The sequence below is a fragment of the Lithobates pipiens genome, unplaced genomic scaffold (assembly GCF_037356315.1).
Source record: "Lithobates pipiens isolate NorthernLeopardFrog02 unplaced genomic scaffold, aLitPip1_a1.2 Scaffold_3, whole genome shotgun sequence".
NCBI lineage: Eukaryota > Metazoa > Chordata > Amphibia > Anura > Ranidae > Lithobates > Lithobates pipiens.
In genome coordinates, this window is record NW_027507790.1 from 75,889,267 (window position 1) to 75,906,848 (window position 17,582).

Genomic DNA, 17,582 nt, shown 5'->3' on the forward strand with positions numbered 1-17,582 from the left:
CATCTAGAAGACAAGCCTCTTCCCACTGAAAGGCAACCAACAGCAACTCCATCATCAAAACCAGCAATTTTTATCCCTGTGGACAGGACTCCTGAAATTCAGGTTTGTTTGAATGGTTCTTTTTGATATTGATATCCTTCCTTAAAGCGGGATTCCGCTGACCTATCGTTTTTTTTCCTGTGTCATTGTAATTCTAGTACTCACTACTTGTAGTTTTATTCTTCCCGGCTTGCCGATTTTTTGCGCAAATGTAAGTTTTATAAAACTTCCTCCCGGCTGTTTCCATTTTGCTTTTGGACATTTGAAGCCCACAAGCATTTAGTTCCAGGATGCGGTGAATGCTGTGCTCCCAGCATTCACCGCTCGATCCTGCGTATGCTCATTGACACCAGCGAGCAGCGCCGTAAGATTTCGGATTGCCATCACAACGGGTGGCGGCCGCGGAAGTTCCCGCCCTGTTGTGATGGCAACCAAATAAATACTTGCCTGCCCACTTCTAAAATGGCTTTTTCCGACATGCCCTCGTCACGTGACCGGCGTCTTGGTTCAGAAATCTCATGAGATTTCGGCATGACGCCGTTCCCCACTGATTCCTGGGAAGACTCTAACAAAACTCCCAGGGGGCTTTGCGAGGCCGGGGAAAGGCGATCAACACACCTACTCCCACGGGAGGAGAGCCCGGAAGTCAGGAAACGAATTACTACTAAAAGGTAATTACGGCATTATTATTTTTTAAAGGTCATTTGAGCATCTATGGTCCTAAGGGAATTAAATTATATCAACTTGAAAAATTGAGTACGAGACCGCTTTAAGGCACATAAAGTACGTAGTACTTATGTGGCTTGGATAGAATCTACCAAAGTACAGAAAATGTAGCACAGAGATCTGTGCTGTTAAAGAGCACCAAATGAACAAATTGGTATAATTACTAATGAGATGCATAGACCAGACAAAGCTTTGCCTCATCCTCTTGGTCTACCTAGAAGCAAATCTGGGGATCTGTGCCTTATCTCATTGCACAAACCCTCACCTTGTAAAACAACCCATTCAGTTTAAAATAGAAATGAAAGGCAAACCATTTATGTATTGATATAAAAAAAACCTGCATAAGAACTGGAGGAGGAGAAACAACATCACATTGATCTTCTTAGTGAAAGACTGCGTGTGTGTGGGGGGGGGGGGGGGGGGGTTGTCAGGACAAGTCTGTTCATTGGAGAAGAGCAGGCCGAGTTCCCAGAATAGCGAGAGAACTGCCCACGCCATGCTTTCATGCCTAGTGTGGTGGGTTTTTAATGGTAACACAGAGGAACTGGCAGGACCATCAGGGATTTCACACAAAGAAAGCAATACAAAGAGAACAGGATACTTGTTCATGCAAGTAAATGGTACAGTAAGTAGGCACATATCATGAATATGAAATGTTTGGGGTACATAGCCTGTACTTGCTCCAACAGTGTCCCTCCATCCATTCGACTTCAGCGATGCCGCCTTTCATAGGCACTCCAGGTCCCAGTTACATGCGTGCCTTCTTGCATTCAATGCAAGATTCATAGTCCTTAAGTGAACATGAAGACACCGAGAGGTACCCATAACCTTAAACTTTGGGTAGAGGTGAACAGCCCTTGAGCACAGAATGAGGTGGGTAATGCACCTTATCCATGCATTTAAGTGGTATTAAACCCAACAGCAAACATTTATTAAATTGCAGCTTAACAATTCTTAGATGTGTTGGCTGCATTTGTTTTCTTTTTTTAGTCTCTGTTTCCACAGCATGGAAGATACAACATACAGAGTTACGTTGTATGGGAGGCAGGAACCCACAATGTTCTTAGATACTGTCCTTTTTAAAATACTTTTTACAGCTTACCAGTTCTTAGATGTGGTGGCTGCATTCGTTTTATTTTTAGGCTTTTACCCTTTATTTTCACCTGGTGATCTAGCCGAGAAGTCTTGTTTTTGAACAGAAGAAGCTGTCCTGTAGATAAGTTAAAAGGTTTAGGACAAACCATTTACCACTGGCAGGGTTGCTTGCAATAATCAACTTTTATTTATTATTCATGATTTATATAGAGCCAACAGTTTATGCAGAGCTTTACAATATAGAGGGGGGACAGCACAATTACAGTACAGTTCAATACAGAAGGGACAAGAGGGCCCTGCTCATGGAGCTTACATTCTAGAGGGAGGGGGTGGAGGTACAAAAGGTAATAGATGCAGGGAATGATTCAATTGGTTATTGTAACAAAATCTGCTAGTACATCTAGCACTACCTTCGTCCCAAGACTGACAATGCAGCTGTACAGATGTGTCTTTGTTGCTCCTTTATCCAGAGTGCATATTTTATAAGGCCTCATTTACATGGACCAATTACATCTGCGCCCCATGCAGGGCCATGTTTACTGGCAATAGGCAACAGCGGAACTGCTGACGCAGGGATGCAGCCAATACCTGTGCATCCCCCTGCCGGTAAACATGTCCCTGCCCCAAGCAGAAATTGTGATCCTAGCCGGATCAACAGGTAGAAAAACCTAAAAAAGAAAAATCTGGAGAAACTTATTTCTTTTTTTATTCCAATAACCTTTTTGGGGATTTGACCTGTCTGTCTTTGGCACAAATTCTTGGCAGTTTTTTTACTTTATATTACAGCTGCCCTAATTTATGGAAGTGACCCTTTGTTTCTCCCTCTTGTTTTATTTCAGGAGTAGTGATTGTCTCCGTCGAGTTCCTCTACTCTTTTTTTATTTTTTTATTTATGGTTTCTAGATAACTGTATTGTGAAAACTATTCTGAAACAAAAAGTAGTGCGTTTTGGTTCTTTAACCAGTTCCCGACCAGCGCACGACGATGTACGTCGACAGAATGGCACGGGCAGGCATATTGGCGTACAGGTACGTCCAATCTTCAATGCCGCCCTGCCATCGGGAGCGCGCCGGCGGCGGCGCGCTCCCGCACTGGTCGGGACCCCCGTGAGTCCGGTCGCGGGACCCGCGGACTCGATCGCCGCGGGCATCCCCGCGATCGTCTCACGGGACGGCCGAATGGAGGAAATGCCGTGTAAACAGCATTTCTCCATTCTGCCTAGCAACTAGTGACGTTGATCTCTGCTCCATGTGATTCTAGCAGAGATCAGTGTTCACTAAATGAAAGCCCAACCCCCCCACAGTTAGTAACACACCCCTAGGAACACTTAACCCCTACACTGCCACCCACTGGTTAACCTCTTCACTGCCAGTGTCATTTACACAGGAATCACTGCATTTATATAGCAGTGATTACTGTATAAATGACACCCACACTCACTCAGGTTGAACTGGATGGACTGGTGTCTTTATTCAACCTTACTAACTACTGTATGTAACTATGTAATTCAAGCAATAAATAAAAAATATACAAATAAATTCAGTTGATGTCAATAATCAAAAAAAGATCATAAAGAATCTCTTTATTAAAAAGGTCCTTATATAAATACTGGTGATAGCATTTCTCAGTACTGAGAAGAGTCTTTAAAAAGAGCTAAAGTGCTCCTTGAAAATAAGATGGCCGCTTACCAAACCGTGTTGAGCCCGAATTACAGGGATTAAAAGAGCATGAAATTCATCTCTAGGTGAGGAGGCTCCCATACAAAACCAAATTGTGACAATGTGCTTCCTCAGTAGAATGTGATGGCCTATTTGAAAATTGTCTCATATATCATCATAAGCTGGCTCTCCATAAGTTCACATATGGAAGATAAGCAGGGAAAAACTCATAGTGCAGTAAAGCCAGATTTACTTTTATTAACCACTTAACCACTTTCAGACCGGACCATTTTGCTGGTAAATGACCAGAGGTCTTTTTACAATTTGGCACTGCGCTGCTTTAACTGGTAATTGCGCGGTCATGCAATGTTGTACCCAAACAAAATTTGCGTCCTTTTCTTCCCACAAATAGAGCTTTCTTTTGATGGTATTTGATTGCCTCTGCGATTTTTATTTTTTGCGATAAATGGAAAAAGACCGCAAATTTTGAAAAAAAATGATATTTTCTACTTTTTGTTATTAGAAAAATCTAATAAATTCAATTTTAGTCATACATTTAGGCCAAAATGTATTCAGCCACATGTCTTTGGTAAAAAAAAAGTCAATAACTGTATATTTATTGGTTTGCGCAAAAGTTGTCACATCTACAAACTAAGGTAAGTTTTCTGGAATTTACGCAGCTTTTAGTTTACGACTGCCTATCTCAGTTCTTGAGGTGCTAAAATGGCAGGGCAGTACAAAACCCCCCCAAATGACCCCATTTTGGAAAGTAGACCCCCTAAGGAAATTGATAAGTGGCATGTTGAGCCCATCGAATATTTTATTTTTTTGCCTCAAGCGATTGAATAATGACAAAAAAATATATATTTTTTTTTTTTTACACAAAGTTGTCACTAAATGATATATTGCTCACACATGCTATGGGCATATGTGAAATGACACCCCAAAATAAATTCTGCTGCTTCTCCTGAGTACGGGGATACCACACGTGTGGGATTTTTTGGGAGCCTAGCCGCGTACGGGGCCCCGAAAGCCAAGAACCGCCTTCAGGTTTTCTAAGGGCGTAAATATTTGACTTCACTCCTCACTACCTATTACAGTTTTGAAGGCCATAAAATGCCAAGATGGCACAAAACCCCCACAAATGACCCCATTTTAGAAAGTAGACACCCCAAGCTATTTGCTGAGAGGCATTTTGAGTCCATGGAATATTTTATATTTTGCCACAAGTTGCGGGAAAATTACAAACTTTAATTTTTTTTTTTTTTTTTTCACAAAGTTGTCACTAAATGATATATTGCTCACACATGCTATGGGCATATGTGAAATGACACCCCAAAATAAATTCTGCTGCTTTTCCTGAGTACGGGGATACCACATATGTGGGACTTTTTGGGAGCCTAGCCACGTACGGGGCCCCGAAAACCAAGAACCGCCTTCAGGTTTTCTAAGGGCGTAAATATTTGACTTCACTCCTCACTACCTATTACAGTTTTGAAGGCCATAAAATGCCAAGATGGCACAAAACCCCCACAAATGACCCCATTTTAGAAAGTAGACACCCCAAGTTATTTGCTGAGAGGCATGTTGAGTCCATGGAATATTTTATATTTTGCCACAAGTTGCGGGAAAATTACAAACTTTTTTTTTTTTTTTTTTTTTTCACAAAGTTGTCACTAAATGATATATTGCTCACGCATGCCATGGGCATATGTGAAATGACACCCCAAAATAAATTCTGCTGCTTCTCCTGAGTACGGGGATACCACATATGTGGGACTTTTTGGGAGCCTAGCCGCGTACGGGGCCCCGAAAACCAAGCACCGCCTTCAGGCTTTCTAAGGGCGTTACAGTTTTGAAGGCCATAAAATGCCAAGATGGCACAAACCCCCCCCAAATGACCCCATTTTGGAAAGTAGACACCCCTAAATTTAGGGGTACACTAGTGAGACTAGGTAATAAATGGCGGGTGCCCTGAAACTATAAAAAAAATAACTAACCAACCAGCGTCACCTGTAACAGTTATATGGTGATCACTGGTGAAAGGGTTAACTAGGGGGCAATCAGGGGGCTTTATGCGGTAGTATATGGGGGTCCCTGGCGCTATAAAAAGCTGCGGCGAACCTAAATACCTACCTGCCTAACTAGCGTCACCTGTGACACTAATACAGTGATCAGAAAAACGATCGCTTATTAGGCTGGGTTCACACTGGAGCGATGCGGGAACGCCACGAATCCGCGGCGGGTTCCCGCATCACATGCCTCCCGGCGGCAGTTCACACTGCCCTATGCGAACTGCTGGGAGTGTCAGTGAAATGTTAATGACACCCCCAGATCAGTTCGCATATCGCAGTGCGATCTGCAAACTCGGATCGCATGGTGTGAACACCCATGCGATCCGATTCTGCTGCGGACCAAAAAAAGGGTCCCGTGCGAGTTTGCGGCGGGTGCGACACGAATTCAGCCATACTATCTGTATGGCTGAACTCGAATCGCACAGAGATCGGATGGGATTTGCACTGCAGTGCGGTGCGAATCACATCCGTTCTCATAAACCGCTGCAATGTGAACCCAGCCTTAGTGACACTGGCGACGGGGGGTGATCACGGGGTTAAACCTTTATTGGGGGGGTTAGGGGGGTACCTTAGAACTAAAGGAGGCTAACCCTAACTGCCCTAACAGTTATTACAGTCACAAATGACACCCGCCGGGTGATCAGGGGGTTAAACCTTTATTAGGTAATAAATGGCGGGTGCCCTGAAACTATAAAAAAATAACTAACCAACCAGCGTCACCTGTAACAGTTATATGGTGATCACTGGTGAAAGGGTTAACTAGGGGGCAATCAGGGGGCTTTATGCGGTAGTATATGGGGGTCCCTGGCGCTATAAAAAGTTGCGGCGAACCTAAATACCTACCTGCCTAACTAGCGTCACCTGTGACACTAATACAGCGATCAGAAAAATGATCGCTTATTAGGCTGGGTTCACACTGGAGCGATGCGGGAACGCCACGAATCCGCGGCGGGTTCCCGCATCGCATGCCTCCCGGCGGCAGTTCACACTGCCCTATGCGAACTGCTGGGAGTGTCAGTGAAATAATGACACCCCCAGATCAGTTCGCATATCGCAGTGCGATCTGCAAACTCGGATCGCATGGTGTGAACACCCATGCGATCCGATTCTGCTGCGGACCAAAAAAAGGGTCCCGTGCGAGTTTGCGGCGGGTGCGACACGAATTCAGCCATACTATCTGTATGGCTGAACTCGAATCGCACAGAGATCGGATGTGATTTGCACTGCAGTGCGGTGCGAATCACATCCGTTCTCAAACCGCTGCAATGTGAACCCAGCCTTAGTGACACTGGCGACGGGGGGTGATCACGGGGTTAAACCTTTATTGGGGGGGTTAGGGGGGTACATTAGAACTAAAGGGGGCTAACCCTAACTGCCCTAACAGTTATTACAGTCACAAATGACACCAATGCAAAAAAAAAAAAAAAAAAGCAATTGGTGTCACTGTGACTGGGGGGGCAGGGGTAATTGGGGGGGTAAAGGGGGGGTGTGAGTGTGCCTGGCATGTTCTACTGTATGTGTGGTGTGTTGGTGCAACTCACCGAACCTCTCTCCTCGGTGCCGGAACGAAAAATACCGACACGGAGGAGAGAATACATCACTTCCTCTCCTGTGTTTACATTACAGGAGAGGAAGTGATGTCACGGAGGATTTCCATTCGTCGAGAGCGATCGCGAGGGGGTGGCCCATCCCGGATCGCTCTCGAAGGAATGCCGACCGCCGCAGGCACCGGGGGGGGGCCCGATCGGGCCCCCCACCCGCGGGCATGCAGGGACTTATATATACGCCCATATGCCTGCCCGTGCCATTCTGCCGACGTATATCGTCGTGCGGCGGTCGGCAAGTGGTTAAGGACCGCCGTATTGCCATTGTACGTCATCGCAATGGCACCGGCAGGCACAAGCACGTACATGTACGTGCTTGCCTTCCAGCGGGTGGGGGGTCGGATCGGACCCCCTCCCGCTGGATACGGCGGTCCGGTTCGCTTCAAGAGCGATCCGAGATGAGGGGATAGCCGTTGGTTTCTGGCCATCCCCTCTCGATCGCTCCTGGCCAATGAGAAGCTTCCTCCCTGTATATAGTATATAGTAAACACAGGCAGGAGGAAGTGATGTCATTCTCCTCGGGGCGGTCTTTTTGACCGGACTACGAGGAGAAGACAGAAAGTAAGTGTGCATCAACATTACACTGACATGTAGGCACACACAGGCACACAAACCCCCCCCCCCCCGATCCCCCCCGGTCGCCCCCCTCCCCCCCCGGTCGCCCCCCTCCCCCCCCCCCCCCAGTCACAGTGTCACTGATTGCAGTGATCATTTATTTACTGATCACTGCATTGAGTGTCAGTTGTAAAAGTAAAAACTGTCAGGGCAGTTAGTGTTAGGTCCAGGGTAGCCCCCTACCACCCCCCAATAAAGGTTTAACCCCCTGATTGCCCCTAGAGTTAACCCTTTCACCCCCTTTTGCCAGTGTCACTAAGCGATCATTTTTCTGATCGCTGCATTAGTGTCGCTAGGTAGCTAGTTATTTTTTTAGGTTCACCGCCAGGGTTTTATAGCGCTAGGTACCCCGATATACTACCCAATAATGGGTTTAACCCCCTGATTGCCCCTAGTTAACCCTTTCACCCCCTTTTGCCAGTGTCACTAAGCGATCATTTTTCTGATCGCTGCATTAGTGTCGCTAGGTAGCTAGTTATTTTTTAGGTTCACCGCCAGGTTTTTATAGCGCTAGGTACCCCGATATACTACCCAATAATGGTTTTAACCCCCTGATTGCCCCTAGTTAACCCTTTCACCCCCCTTTGCCAGTGTCACTAAGCGATAATTTTTCTGATCGCTGCGCTAGTGTCGCTAGGTAGCTAGTTATTTTTTAGGTTCACCGCCAGGTTTTTATAGCGCTAGGTACCCCCATATACTACCCAATAATGGTTTTAACCCCCTGATTGCCCCTAGTTAACCCTTTCACCAGCGATCACAGTATAAATGTCACTGGTGACGCTGGTTAGCCAGTTAGTTATTTAGGTTCCCCGTCAGGTTTTTATATAGCGCCAGGGACCCCCATATACTACCTAATAAAAATTTGAACCCCCTGATTGCCCCTAGTTAACCCCTTCACCAGTGATCACCGTATAAGTGTTACGGGTAACTCTGGTTAGTTTGCTTTTTATAGCATCAGGGCACCCACCATTTATTACCCAATAAAGGTTTAACCCCCTTATCACCCGGCGGGTGATATCAATTAGGTTTTAGGGTCAGGGTCTGTGTCGCCCCAGGCAGCGCTAGGTTAGTGCCAGTACCGCTAACACCCACACGCAAAGCATAAACCTCCAGTAGTGGTATAGAATCTGAACAGATCAATATCTGATCTGATCAGATCTATACTAGCATCCCCAGCAGTTTAGGGTTCCAAAAAAACGCATTGTTAGCGGGATCAGCCCAGATACTTGCTGGCACCTGCGTTTTGCCCCTCTGCCCAGCCCACCCAAGTGCAGTATCGATCGATCACTGTCACTTACAAAACACTAAACACATAACTGCAGCGATTGCAGAGTCAGGCCTGATCCCTGCGATCGCTAACAGTTTTTTTTTGTAGCATTTTATATTTAAATCCGGAAGGCAGTGCTTGGTTTTCGGGGTCCCGTACGTGGCTAGGCTCCCAAAAAGTCCCCCACATGTGGTATCCCTGTACTCGGGAGAAGCAGCAGAATTTATTTTGGGGTGTAATTTGACTTATGCCCATAGCATGTGTGAGCAATATATCATTTAGTGACAACTTTGTGCAAAAATTGTAAAATTCCTGCAACTTGTGGCAAAATATAAAATATTTCATGGACTCAACATGCCTCTCAGTAAATAGCTTGGGGTGTCTACTTTCCAAAATGGGGTAATTTGGGGGGGGGGGGGGTTGTGCTATTTTGGCATTTTATGGCCTTCGAAACTGTGATAGGTAGTGAGGAGTGAAATCAAAAATTTGCACCCTTAGAAACCCTGAAGGCAGTGATTGGTTTTCGGGGTGCCGTACGCAGCTAGACTCCCAAAAAGTCCCACATATGTGGTATCCTTGTACTCAGGAGAAGCAGCAGAATATATTTTGGGGTGCAATTCCACATATAACTACTATGGCATGTGTGAGCAATATATCATTTAGTGACAACTTTTTGTAAACTTTTTTTTTTTTTTTTTTTATGTCATTATTCAATCACTTGGGACAAAAAAACAATATTCAATGGGCTCAACATGCCTCTCCACAACTTCCTGGGGTCATTTGGGGGGGTTTGTACTGCCCTGCCATTTTAGCACCTCAAGAAATGAGATAGGCAGTCGTAAATTAAAAGCTGTGTAAATTCCAGAAAACGTACTCTAGTTTGTAGACGCTATAACTTTTGCGCAAACCAATAAATATACGCTTATTGACATTTTTTTTACTAAAGACATGTGGCTGAATAAATTTTGCCCTAAATGTATGACTAAAATTGAGTTTATTCGATTTTTCTTATAACAAAAAGTAGAAAATATCATTTTTTCTCGAAATTTTCGGTCTTTTTCCATTTATATCGCAAAAAATAAAAATCGCAGAGGCAATCAAATACCATCAAAAGAAAGCTCTATTTGTGGGAAGAAAAGGACGCAAATTTCATTTGGGTACAACATTGCATGACCGCGCAATTACCAGTTAAAGCAGTTCAGTGCGAAATTGTAAAAAGACCTCTGGTCCTTAGGCTGTTAATTGGTCCGGGCTGAAGTGGTTAAAGACAAGAAGTTCACTTACAATTAGGCAGTATATCAACAGCATCAAAATTAAAACACGCTAGCCGTGGCATCTCCTGTCCTGCCGGCACGTGACGATCTCACCAAAAATTGCATCCTCTGGGATTGGAGGGTTGACCAATGCAAACCATTCCCTACTGCAAACCCTGTAATGTTCTGCTTTATGAACACTAAAGAGTCTCAGCAGGCCTTAATCGTGATGTCATTTTTTAAGGTTATCTCTGCATAATTCAGACTTTCTTTCCCAATATTAGGAGGCCAGGTTAAAACTTCCTATTCTAGCAGAGGAACAAGTTATTATGGAAGCCATAAAAGAAAACCCTGTTGTAGTTCTTTGTGGAGAGACTGGCAGTGGAAAGACGACTCAGGTGCCACAATTTCTATATGAAGCAGGATATGGAAGGTGGGTTTTCTTATTTTTAAATGAACAAACTATAATAATTTTTTACCTGTGTTGACTGAAATGATAGTTTCTGTTCCACTGCATGGAAGATGGAACATACAATACAGAGTTGAGCTGAAATTCAATTTCTCTGAACATTTATTGGGGGACCAAGAAGCCCACTGAGGGAATCCGCTCTACCCTTAGGAGAATGGATACAAAGCAGAAGTGTACAGTATGTTCTTTCATCAAATCTACAACACAGGAAACAAGAGTCCACTTTTAGCTCGGTGTTCTTTAGAAGTAGGATGTCTTAGGGTTTGCTGTCTAATAAATTATATCTATACAGCACAAGCCTTTGTGAAGTGCCAGAAAAAAACAAAACACAAATGCCATTAGAATGCAATGCTTTCCAGTTCAGTATAAAAAAAATAGATCTGGCATCATTTCAGATTTGCACTTATGGCTTTAGCATCAGATTTGTTCAGTGTACTCCCAGCATCAGCCATTCCTTTCTTGTTCAGCTAATTACTGCAATCCTGGTATGTGTATGTACAGTTTTTATTGCTATGTAACCATTTGGCTGTATGGAGGTTTTTTTTTGTTTTTTATTGACTTTTAATTTTTCTGTTTTATAGTAACAATGACATAATTGGTGTTACTGAACCACGACGTGTAGCAGCAGTGACCATGTCACAGAGAGTGGCACTAGAAATGAACTTGCCTCAAAGGTTAGTATAATATAATGAAATGGTCAATGTGAATCAGCAACTCAAGCCTTGGGAGATTAAATAGTACTTCAGGTACTGATACTCTAGGTCAGGGGTCTCCATACTTTCTAAACATAGGGCCAGTTTGCTATCCTCTAGACTTTAAAGGTGCCGGAATGTGAGCCAGAGGGAGTAGAAAATGTCGTTGTCTATGGGAGGAATAGTGTCCTATCGTTGGTGGAAAGGTGTCGCACTGTTAGTATCAGGAATTATGCCCCACTGTTAATTTGTTTGCACGGGCGTCGGATAAAGGCATGCAAAGGGCCGTTTTCCAGTCGCGGCACCCTCTAAAAGTATGCCAAATCTAAAGGCACCCTAGGGTAAAATGACAAAAACATAAGGCCCTTCCTCATGTCAGCATCCCCCTCCAATCCAGAGCAAACTGGGTCCTGTGCTTGCTGCACCCCAGGGTGTCGCTTCACCCTGATTGAGAAATACTGCTGTAAAATGCACCATAAAAACCAGAATGCTTGGCCTGGCAGACCAGCAACCATACATTTTAAAAAGATCTTTAAATCCAGCAATCTGCTATGCAGTGTATCTTTTGGGAAGTTAATGCTTTACCCAATTGCCTAGAGCTCCTTATTGGTCAGTGAAGCTATCACAATGATGGGCCATCGATGAGGCATCAGAATCCTCTGACATCTGAGCTTGATTAGCATTTGCATTATAGAGTGCCTCAGATTTTGGGGCTTCTGGATCCATCTATATTGAAGAATAATAACAATTACAGTAGTACCAAGGGGTGATGTGCATCATTTAGGGACATATTCTTAAGAGTGCATAATCCTTTTTTTTACTTTTTATTTCACTTTTTGCTGTTGTGGCCCACTTGTCACTGTACTTATAAAACAAATTTGCAATTCCAACTACATTTAAATATGGCTGCTTTTCTTCTGTCCTGTTCAGTTCAGTGGTTGTTTACCTTTATGCTTTGACATGAAAGCACACCTTCACCCTATCTTTTCCATGTCTTCATTGTATGTGTCTTGGCATATGCATCCACACTACCTTTTTCCTACCCCCCTCAACCTTTTCAGTTGTTGTATGGATATCTACAAAATATAATAATCTAATCAAAACATATACAGCGCTCCCCTATCCACAAATACCTATATTTATATATGTAGGGATGGGGTGAGTGTGGAATACTAATACTTCTACAGAGGCACCATCCCAGGAAGATATGCAAAAAAATATATAGAACAATTAGAGTCCCATCCAGTTCTATATATTTTTTTTACACATTGTTGCATACACCTATCTATAATATCACATAAAGTGCAGAAGCTTGTAACACAGAGTGCAGGGAGCAGGAGTGTGTAGTGTACGAAATGCAAGAGTCAGGGGTGTGTAATGTGCACAGTCAAGGGAAGAGTGCAGTGGTCTGTATCCCCCCAAAACAAGTCCTCTTCTCTCCCTCCAACATTGCCCTCCCAGCACAAATCACCCCTACTTCACCTTAAATCCCTCCTCATAGCACAAGATGTAGCTCAAATCTTTGTTACCTCCCCAGGGCATTGTGTACCTCAGTACAATCCCTTCCTCCCTCCTAAACTTACCTCAGATACAGCGCAACAGAATGGCGGGAGATGTTTTTGCTACCAGGCTCCCCCCTCCATGTGTTGTCACGTGACATGTTGGCGCTAAAGAGGAACCTATAGGCAGCTTCCATTGCCTCTGAAGTGTATAAGATGTTGGCTGTTGCAGTGGGGTGCGATCACAGCTTCAGGGACACCCTGCAGAAAATGCAATACCCTTGATCATGGGCAAAATAAATATGCAGCTTTTTTTTTTTTTTTAGCTCTGTGGCATTTTTGAGAAACTTGGAAATTTCTTTTTTACACATGTATTAACAGCATTTTTTGTCTTTTAAAGTGTGATCTCTTATCAAATCCGGTATGAAGGGAATGTCTCTTCTGAGACCAAAATAAAGTTTATGACAGACGGTGTCCTGCTGAAAGAAATCCAAAAGGTGGGTTTGTCAGTACCATGTATCTACTGTTATAGATTTTGTCTAGACTAGACAGATCACAGAGGTCACCAGGCTAATGCACCCTGCAGAAAAGTGTGATTTTTTATTTTTTTTTTGTTTTTTTGTGTTTCTATTCACACAAAATTATTTTAAAAAAAAATCGTATCCGTTTAGTTTCTTTAGAGCAGTTTTTTACATAGGACTGTATAGAGGACTTGAATTGTCAGCACAGTACAAAAGGTTCGTCATGGTAAACCTAATTCTGCCTTATCACATAGAAGAGGAAAACCATGTAAGATTTTACAGATTATTTCAGCAAATAAAAGATACGGTAAGCAGAAATGTTTAAAATATTTTTAGCTATGCTATTTACTGTAACTGGAAATGTGTAACAAATATATAAAGTAGGCGTTAATCCAATGTGGCTACAAAAGTGGATATAAACCTTGAAGATTGTCTCCAGTCTAAAGATTTGTTTCCTTTACATTAAAGTGGTTGTAAACGTCAGACATGAAATATGATCAAAGCACATCCCTCTATAGTGTGTACTTGTCTCAATTTAAAGCACTAAGTGTCATTTTTATTTGCTCCTTTGTTTCTCCATCAGCATGAATCACTTCTGGCAATGTTTCCTGACACCAAGTGAAAAATGGTGACAGGAGAGGGAGCTCCAGCTGATTGTCAGCCTTAGCTTCTATTCCTGTGTGCTTTGTGGAGGGGGGTGTGTCCCGCCCTTCCAATCAGCTCTCAGACCTCTCCTCACTGAGCTTTGCAGAGTGTAATTTCAGTTCTCCATCCCCTTTTTGTCTGAACTCTGACAAGCTTATAAAATTCTGCACTTCTGAACTGAATAGATGTGGAGAAGAGAAGACTAGGCAGACAGGTACAACTTATTTAGGAGGATTTGTTTAATCTCTTTGTATCACCTGAGGACAGTCACTTCACTGGGTATTTGTGAGAGTTTACAACCACTTTAAGTCTATGTTTACACTATGAATCACACAGGAATGCACTGTGCACTCGCATACGATTCAGTGCGGTGCGATTTGAGCCTATTCATTTTTCAAATGACACCTCATTGTACCAAAGAAGTCCATACACTACTTTTGAAAACACTCTTTTGTGCCATGCGATTTGGTGCAGGTGTTCTATCGCTATATGCCCTCTGTTGAAAAGTGCCCAAGCATTACAGCACATTACAGGAGGCATTTTTCGACAGGAAAGGGAATTTCATGGACACAATTGGAAGATATTTACAGAGCAGAGGGGGACACCATAGTGTCTACTGGGTTAATATAAGGATTTACAATGACGTTAAGGTTTTTGAGATTATTGCCAGTATGGGTAAATATAGTGCTTACTGGAGTTCTTCTTTGAATGATAAGTCCACTTAAAAAAAAAAAAAAAAAAAGAAAAGAAAAATGAATACACATATATTTGATGGGGAAAAAAAAGGTGCAAATAATATTTTTCAAAACATTGCAACCGTGATCATGAGTACAATGCCAGGCTCCTGCAGACTTCCTCCACCTCACTGTCCACATTATGGACTTCAGTTGTGGAGGAACTCCCAATGGATTACGTATGTGGTTACCAGCAGTTTTTCTGCCGCATTGGAATATGGAACTTGTAGTTAATTCTTTCACAGATCTTTGTGAATGAATCATGTGGCATTGCCACACAAATATCAAACTTGACATCGAATGAGAAAAAAAACCCACATGCTGTCACGGTTTGGGTTACGGGTGCAAAAGGTCTTTAAAGCCTCATACACACAATCGGATTTTCCACACACAAAACCGCAGACTTTTGTCCGAAGGGCGTTGACCTCAAGCTTGTCTATGCAATTGTCAGCCAACAAACACGAACGTAGTGATGTACTATGTGGTTGTTCAGCTTTTTAACACCACCCTTTGGGCTCCTGCTAATATCGTGTTAGTAGAAGTTTGGCGAGTGTAGATTTGCACTTTTCAGTTCGTTTCTGAACTTCCATTCGTCAACCAGACATGTTGCGGAATCGGAGGAGATAACGTATTGGACTTGGGGTTATTGCTTTGACCCAAGTCCAGTCCATGAACAGGAGGAGGAGGATTTCTTGGAACAAAAATTGGTTGCCTTATTAATCGTGACCAATTATGTCATATGCCTTTGCTGCGGGAGCTCCAGGAGAATAGGATGGTTTCTGGAATGATCTCCGGATTACGGACCCCTGTTTTCACCAACTCTTGGCATTGTTGACCCCCTATATTAAGAAGCAGGACACATGCATGAGGCATTTATTTAATTTTTTGGTTGGATAATAATGATTTGATTTGTTATGTTTTCTATATTTTTGGATGCATAGAATGCACTTTTTGGTTAAGTTCTATTGGCAGATAGCATGTCTAATTTTGTTTTCTTTTTTTATTGCACAATGAAAAAATTGTGGTGAATAATACTTGGCTGTGTGTTTTACTTCAAAATGACAGTTCGGGAGTAGGCAGTTACATTTTAACCCCCCTGACGGTATTCCTGAGTCTGGCTCGGGGTGAAAATTTAGTACCGTTAGCGGTAACCCCGAGCCAGACTCGGGACTGCATCGCAGGATCCAGCAAGAGGTTACTTACCTTGTCCCCTGGATCCAGCAATGTCTCCCCACAGTGCGAGCCGTCCTCCGCTCGATCTATCACATCGCCGTTCTCCGTCCCCGCGCGTCACAGCGCTCGCAGGGAACGGAGAACTGCGCCAAATTCAAAAAGTAAAACGCACACATTACATACAGTATAATGTAATCTTACAGATTACATTGCTGTATGTAATTATTTCACATCCTTTTTGTCCCTAGTGTTCTGTCCAGTGTCCTGCATGCAGTTTTATATTATAAAAACTGTTCTTTATGCCTGGAAACTGGAGATTGTCCATAGCAACCAAAACTTTCCCTTTACATCAAAAATGGTTTTAGACCAGCTAGAAAACAGAGGTAATAAATAAGAATCACTCGCAGAATTGAGCGATAGTGATTTGTGAGGAGATCCGTCATCAAATACTGAAAAGTAACGACAGTGACAATTCTGCAGTTGAGCAAATTTCAGTGTTTTTGATTTGATTACATTATTGAATAATTGTTATTATTGTTATATTATTATTTGGTATAATTATTTATTATATTATAATTTATGATTTCATTTTTCAAACTTTATCATACCCGGGATGTCCACTAGACTCTGGTTTGGACAGATTTAGGTGAGTTATTCCTAAGAATTACAGGACTACAATATAAAATGCCAAATTTTCATGAAAAATAATTGTACCACTTTTAGCACCTAAATCTGAAATAATCGTACCGCCAGGGAGGTTAAAAAAGACAATGTAAAATTAACAAGGGACACCAACATTGTAACTTTGATCTTAAAAACTACAGAATAATGGTGGTGTAACTTGCACCAAAAAAAATAAATAACAAGCATAATATTATTCTTGATATCACTAGAAAAAAAAAGTTTTTACAATTTGTTTGCAATAACTCCATCAGTATCACCAGCAAAGCTTCATTATTATCCCATTAAAGTGGTTGTAAACCCTTACAAACCACTTTGACCTACAGGTAAGCCTAGATTAAGGCTTACCTGTAGGTCCAAGCAATATCTCCTAAACCTATATGGTTTAGGAGATATTTGCGCAAAAACGCCACCGCTGTCTACGGCGCGCAGGCGCACTGAGCGCGGCATTCTCAGCGACGGAGCTGACGCGCGTGTCGGCTCCCGTGTGCATGCGCGGGAGTGACGGCTTCGCCGAATGACAGCGGCGGAGCTGCGAGACCCCACCAACAAGATGGATGCGGCGGACTACAGGGGACAGCGGCGACTTCGCTGGCTCCTGTGTCAGGTAAGTGACACATAATGGGCTACTTTGCGATGCATAGTAGTCCATTATGCTTTGCCTTTGCAGGGAATGAAAGGGGACGTAAACTCATCAGGGTTTACTTCCTCTTTAAAGAAGAATCGAATTGTGCACTGCATTTTGAGAAATCATAATTTTCTGCGTCATGAATGTTAATTCTCCATTACGACCGCTAGTTTACAAGACCAACCGCTTCTGGCTCGTCCTTGCTTCT

General features: G+C 43.0%; 1 protein-coding gene across 2 annotated transcripts in view; it reads left to right on the top strand.

The window, feature by feature from the left end:
* Nucleotides 1–17,582, top strand: part of DHX37 (DEAH-box helicase 37) — a 108,121-nt gene that overhangs the window by 19,382 nt on the left and 71,157 nt on the right. For both annotated transcript variants that reach the window (XM_077461824.1, XM_077461825.1), the window contains exons 5-8: nt 1–102; nt 10,617–10,765; nt 11,383–11,475; nt 13,393–13,489. The exon at nt 1–102 is cut by the window's left edge and continues 235 nt beyond it. In XM_077461824.1, the coding sequence (XP_077317950.1) occupies nt 1–102; nt 10,617–10,765; nt 11,383–11,475; nt 13,393–13,489 (441 nt within the window). The remainder of the gene's footprint in view (nt 103–10,616; nt 10,766–11,382; nt 11,476–13,392; nt 13,490–17,582) is intronic.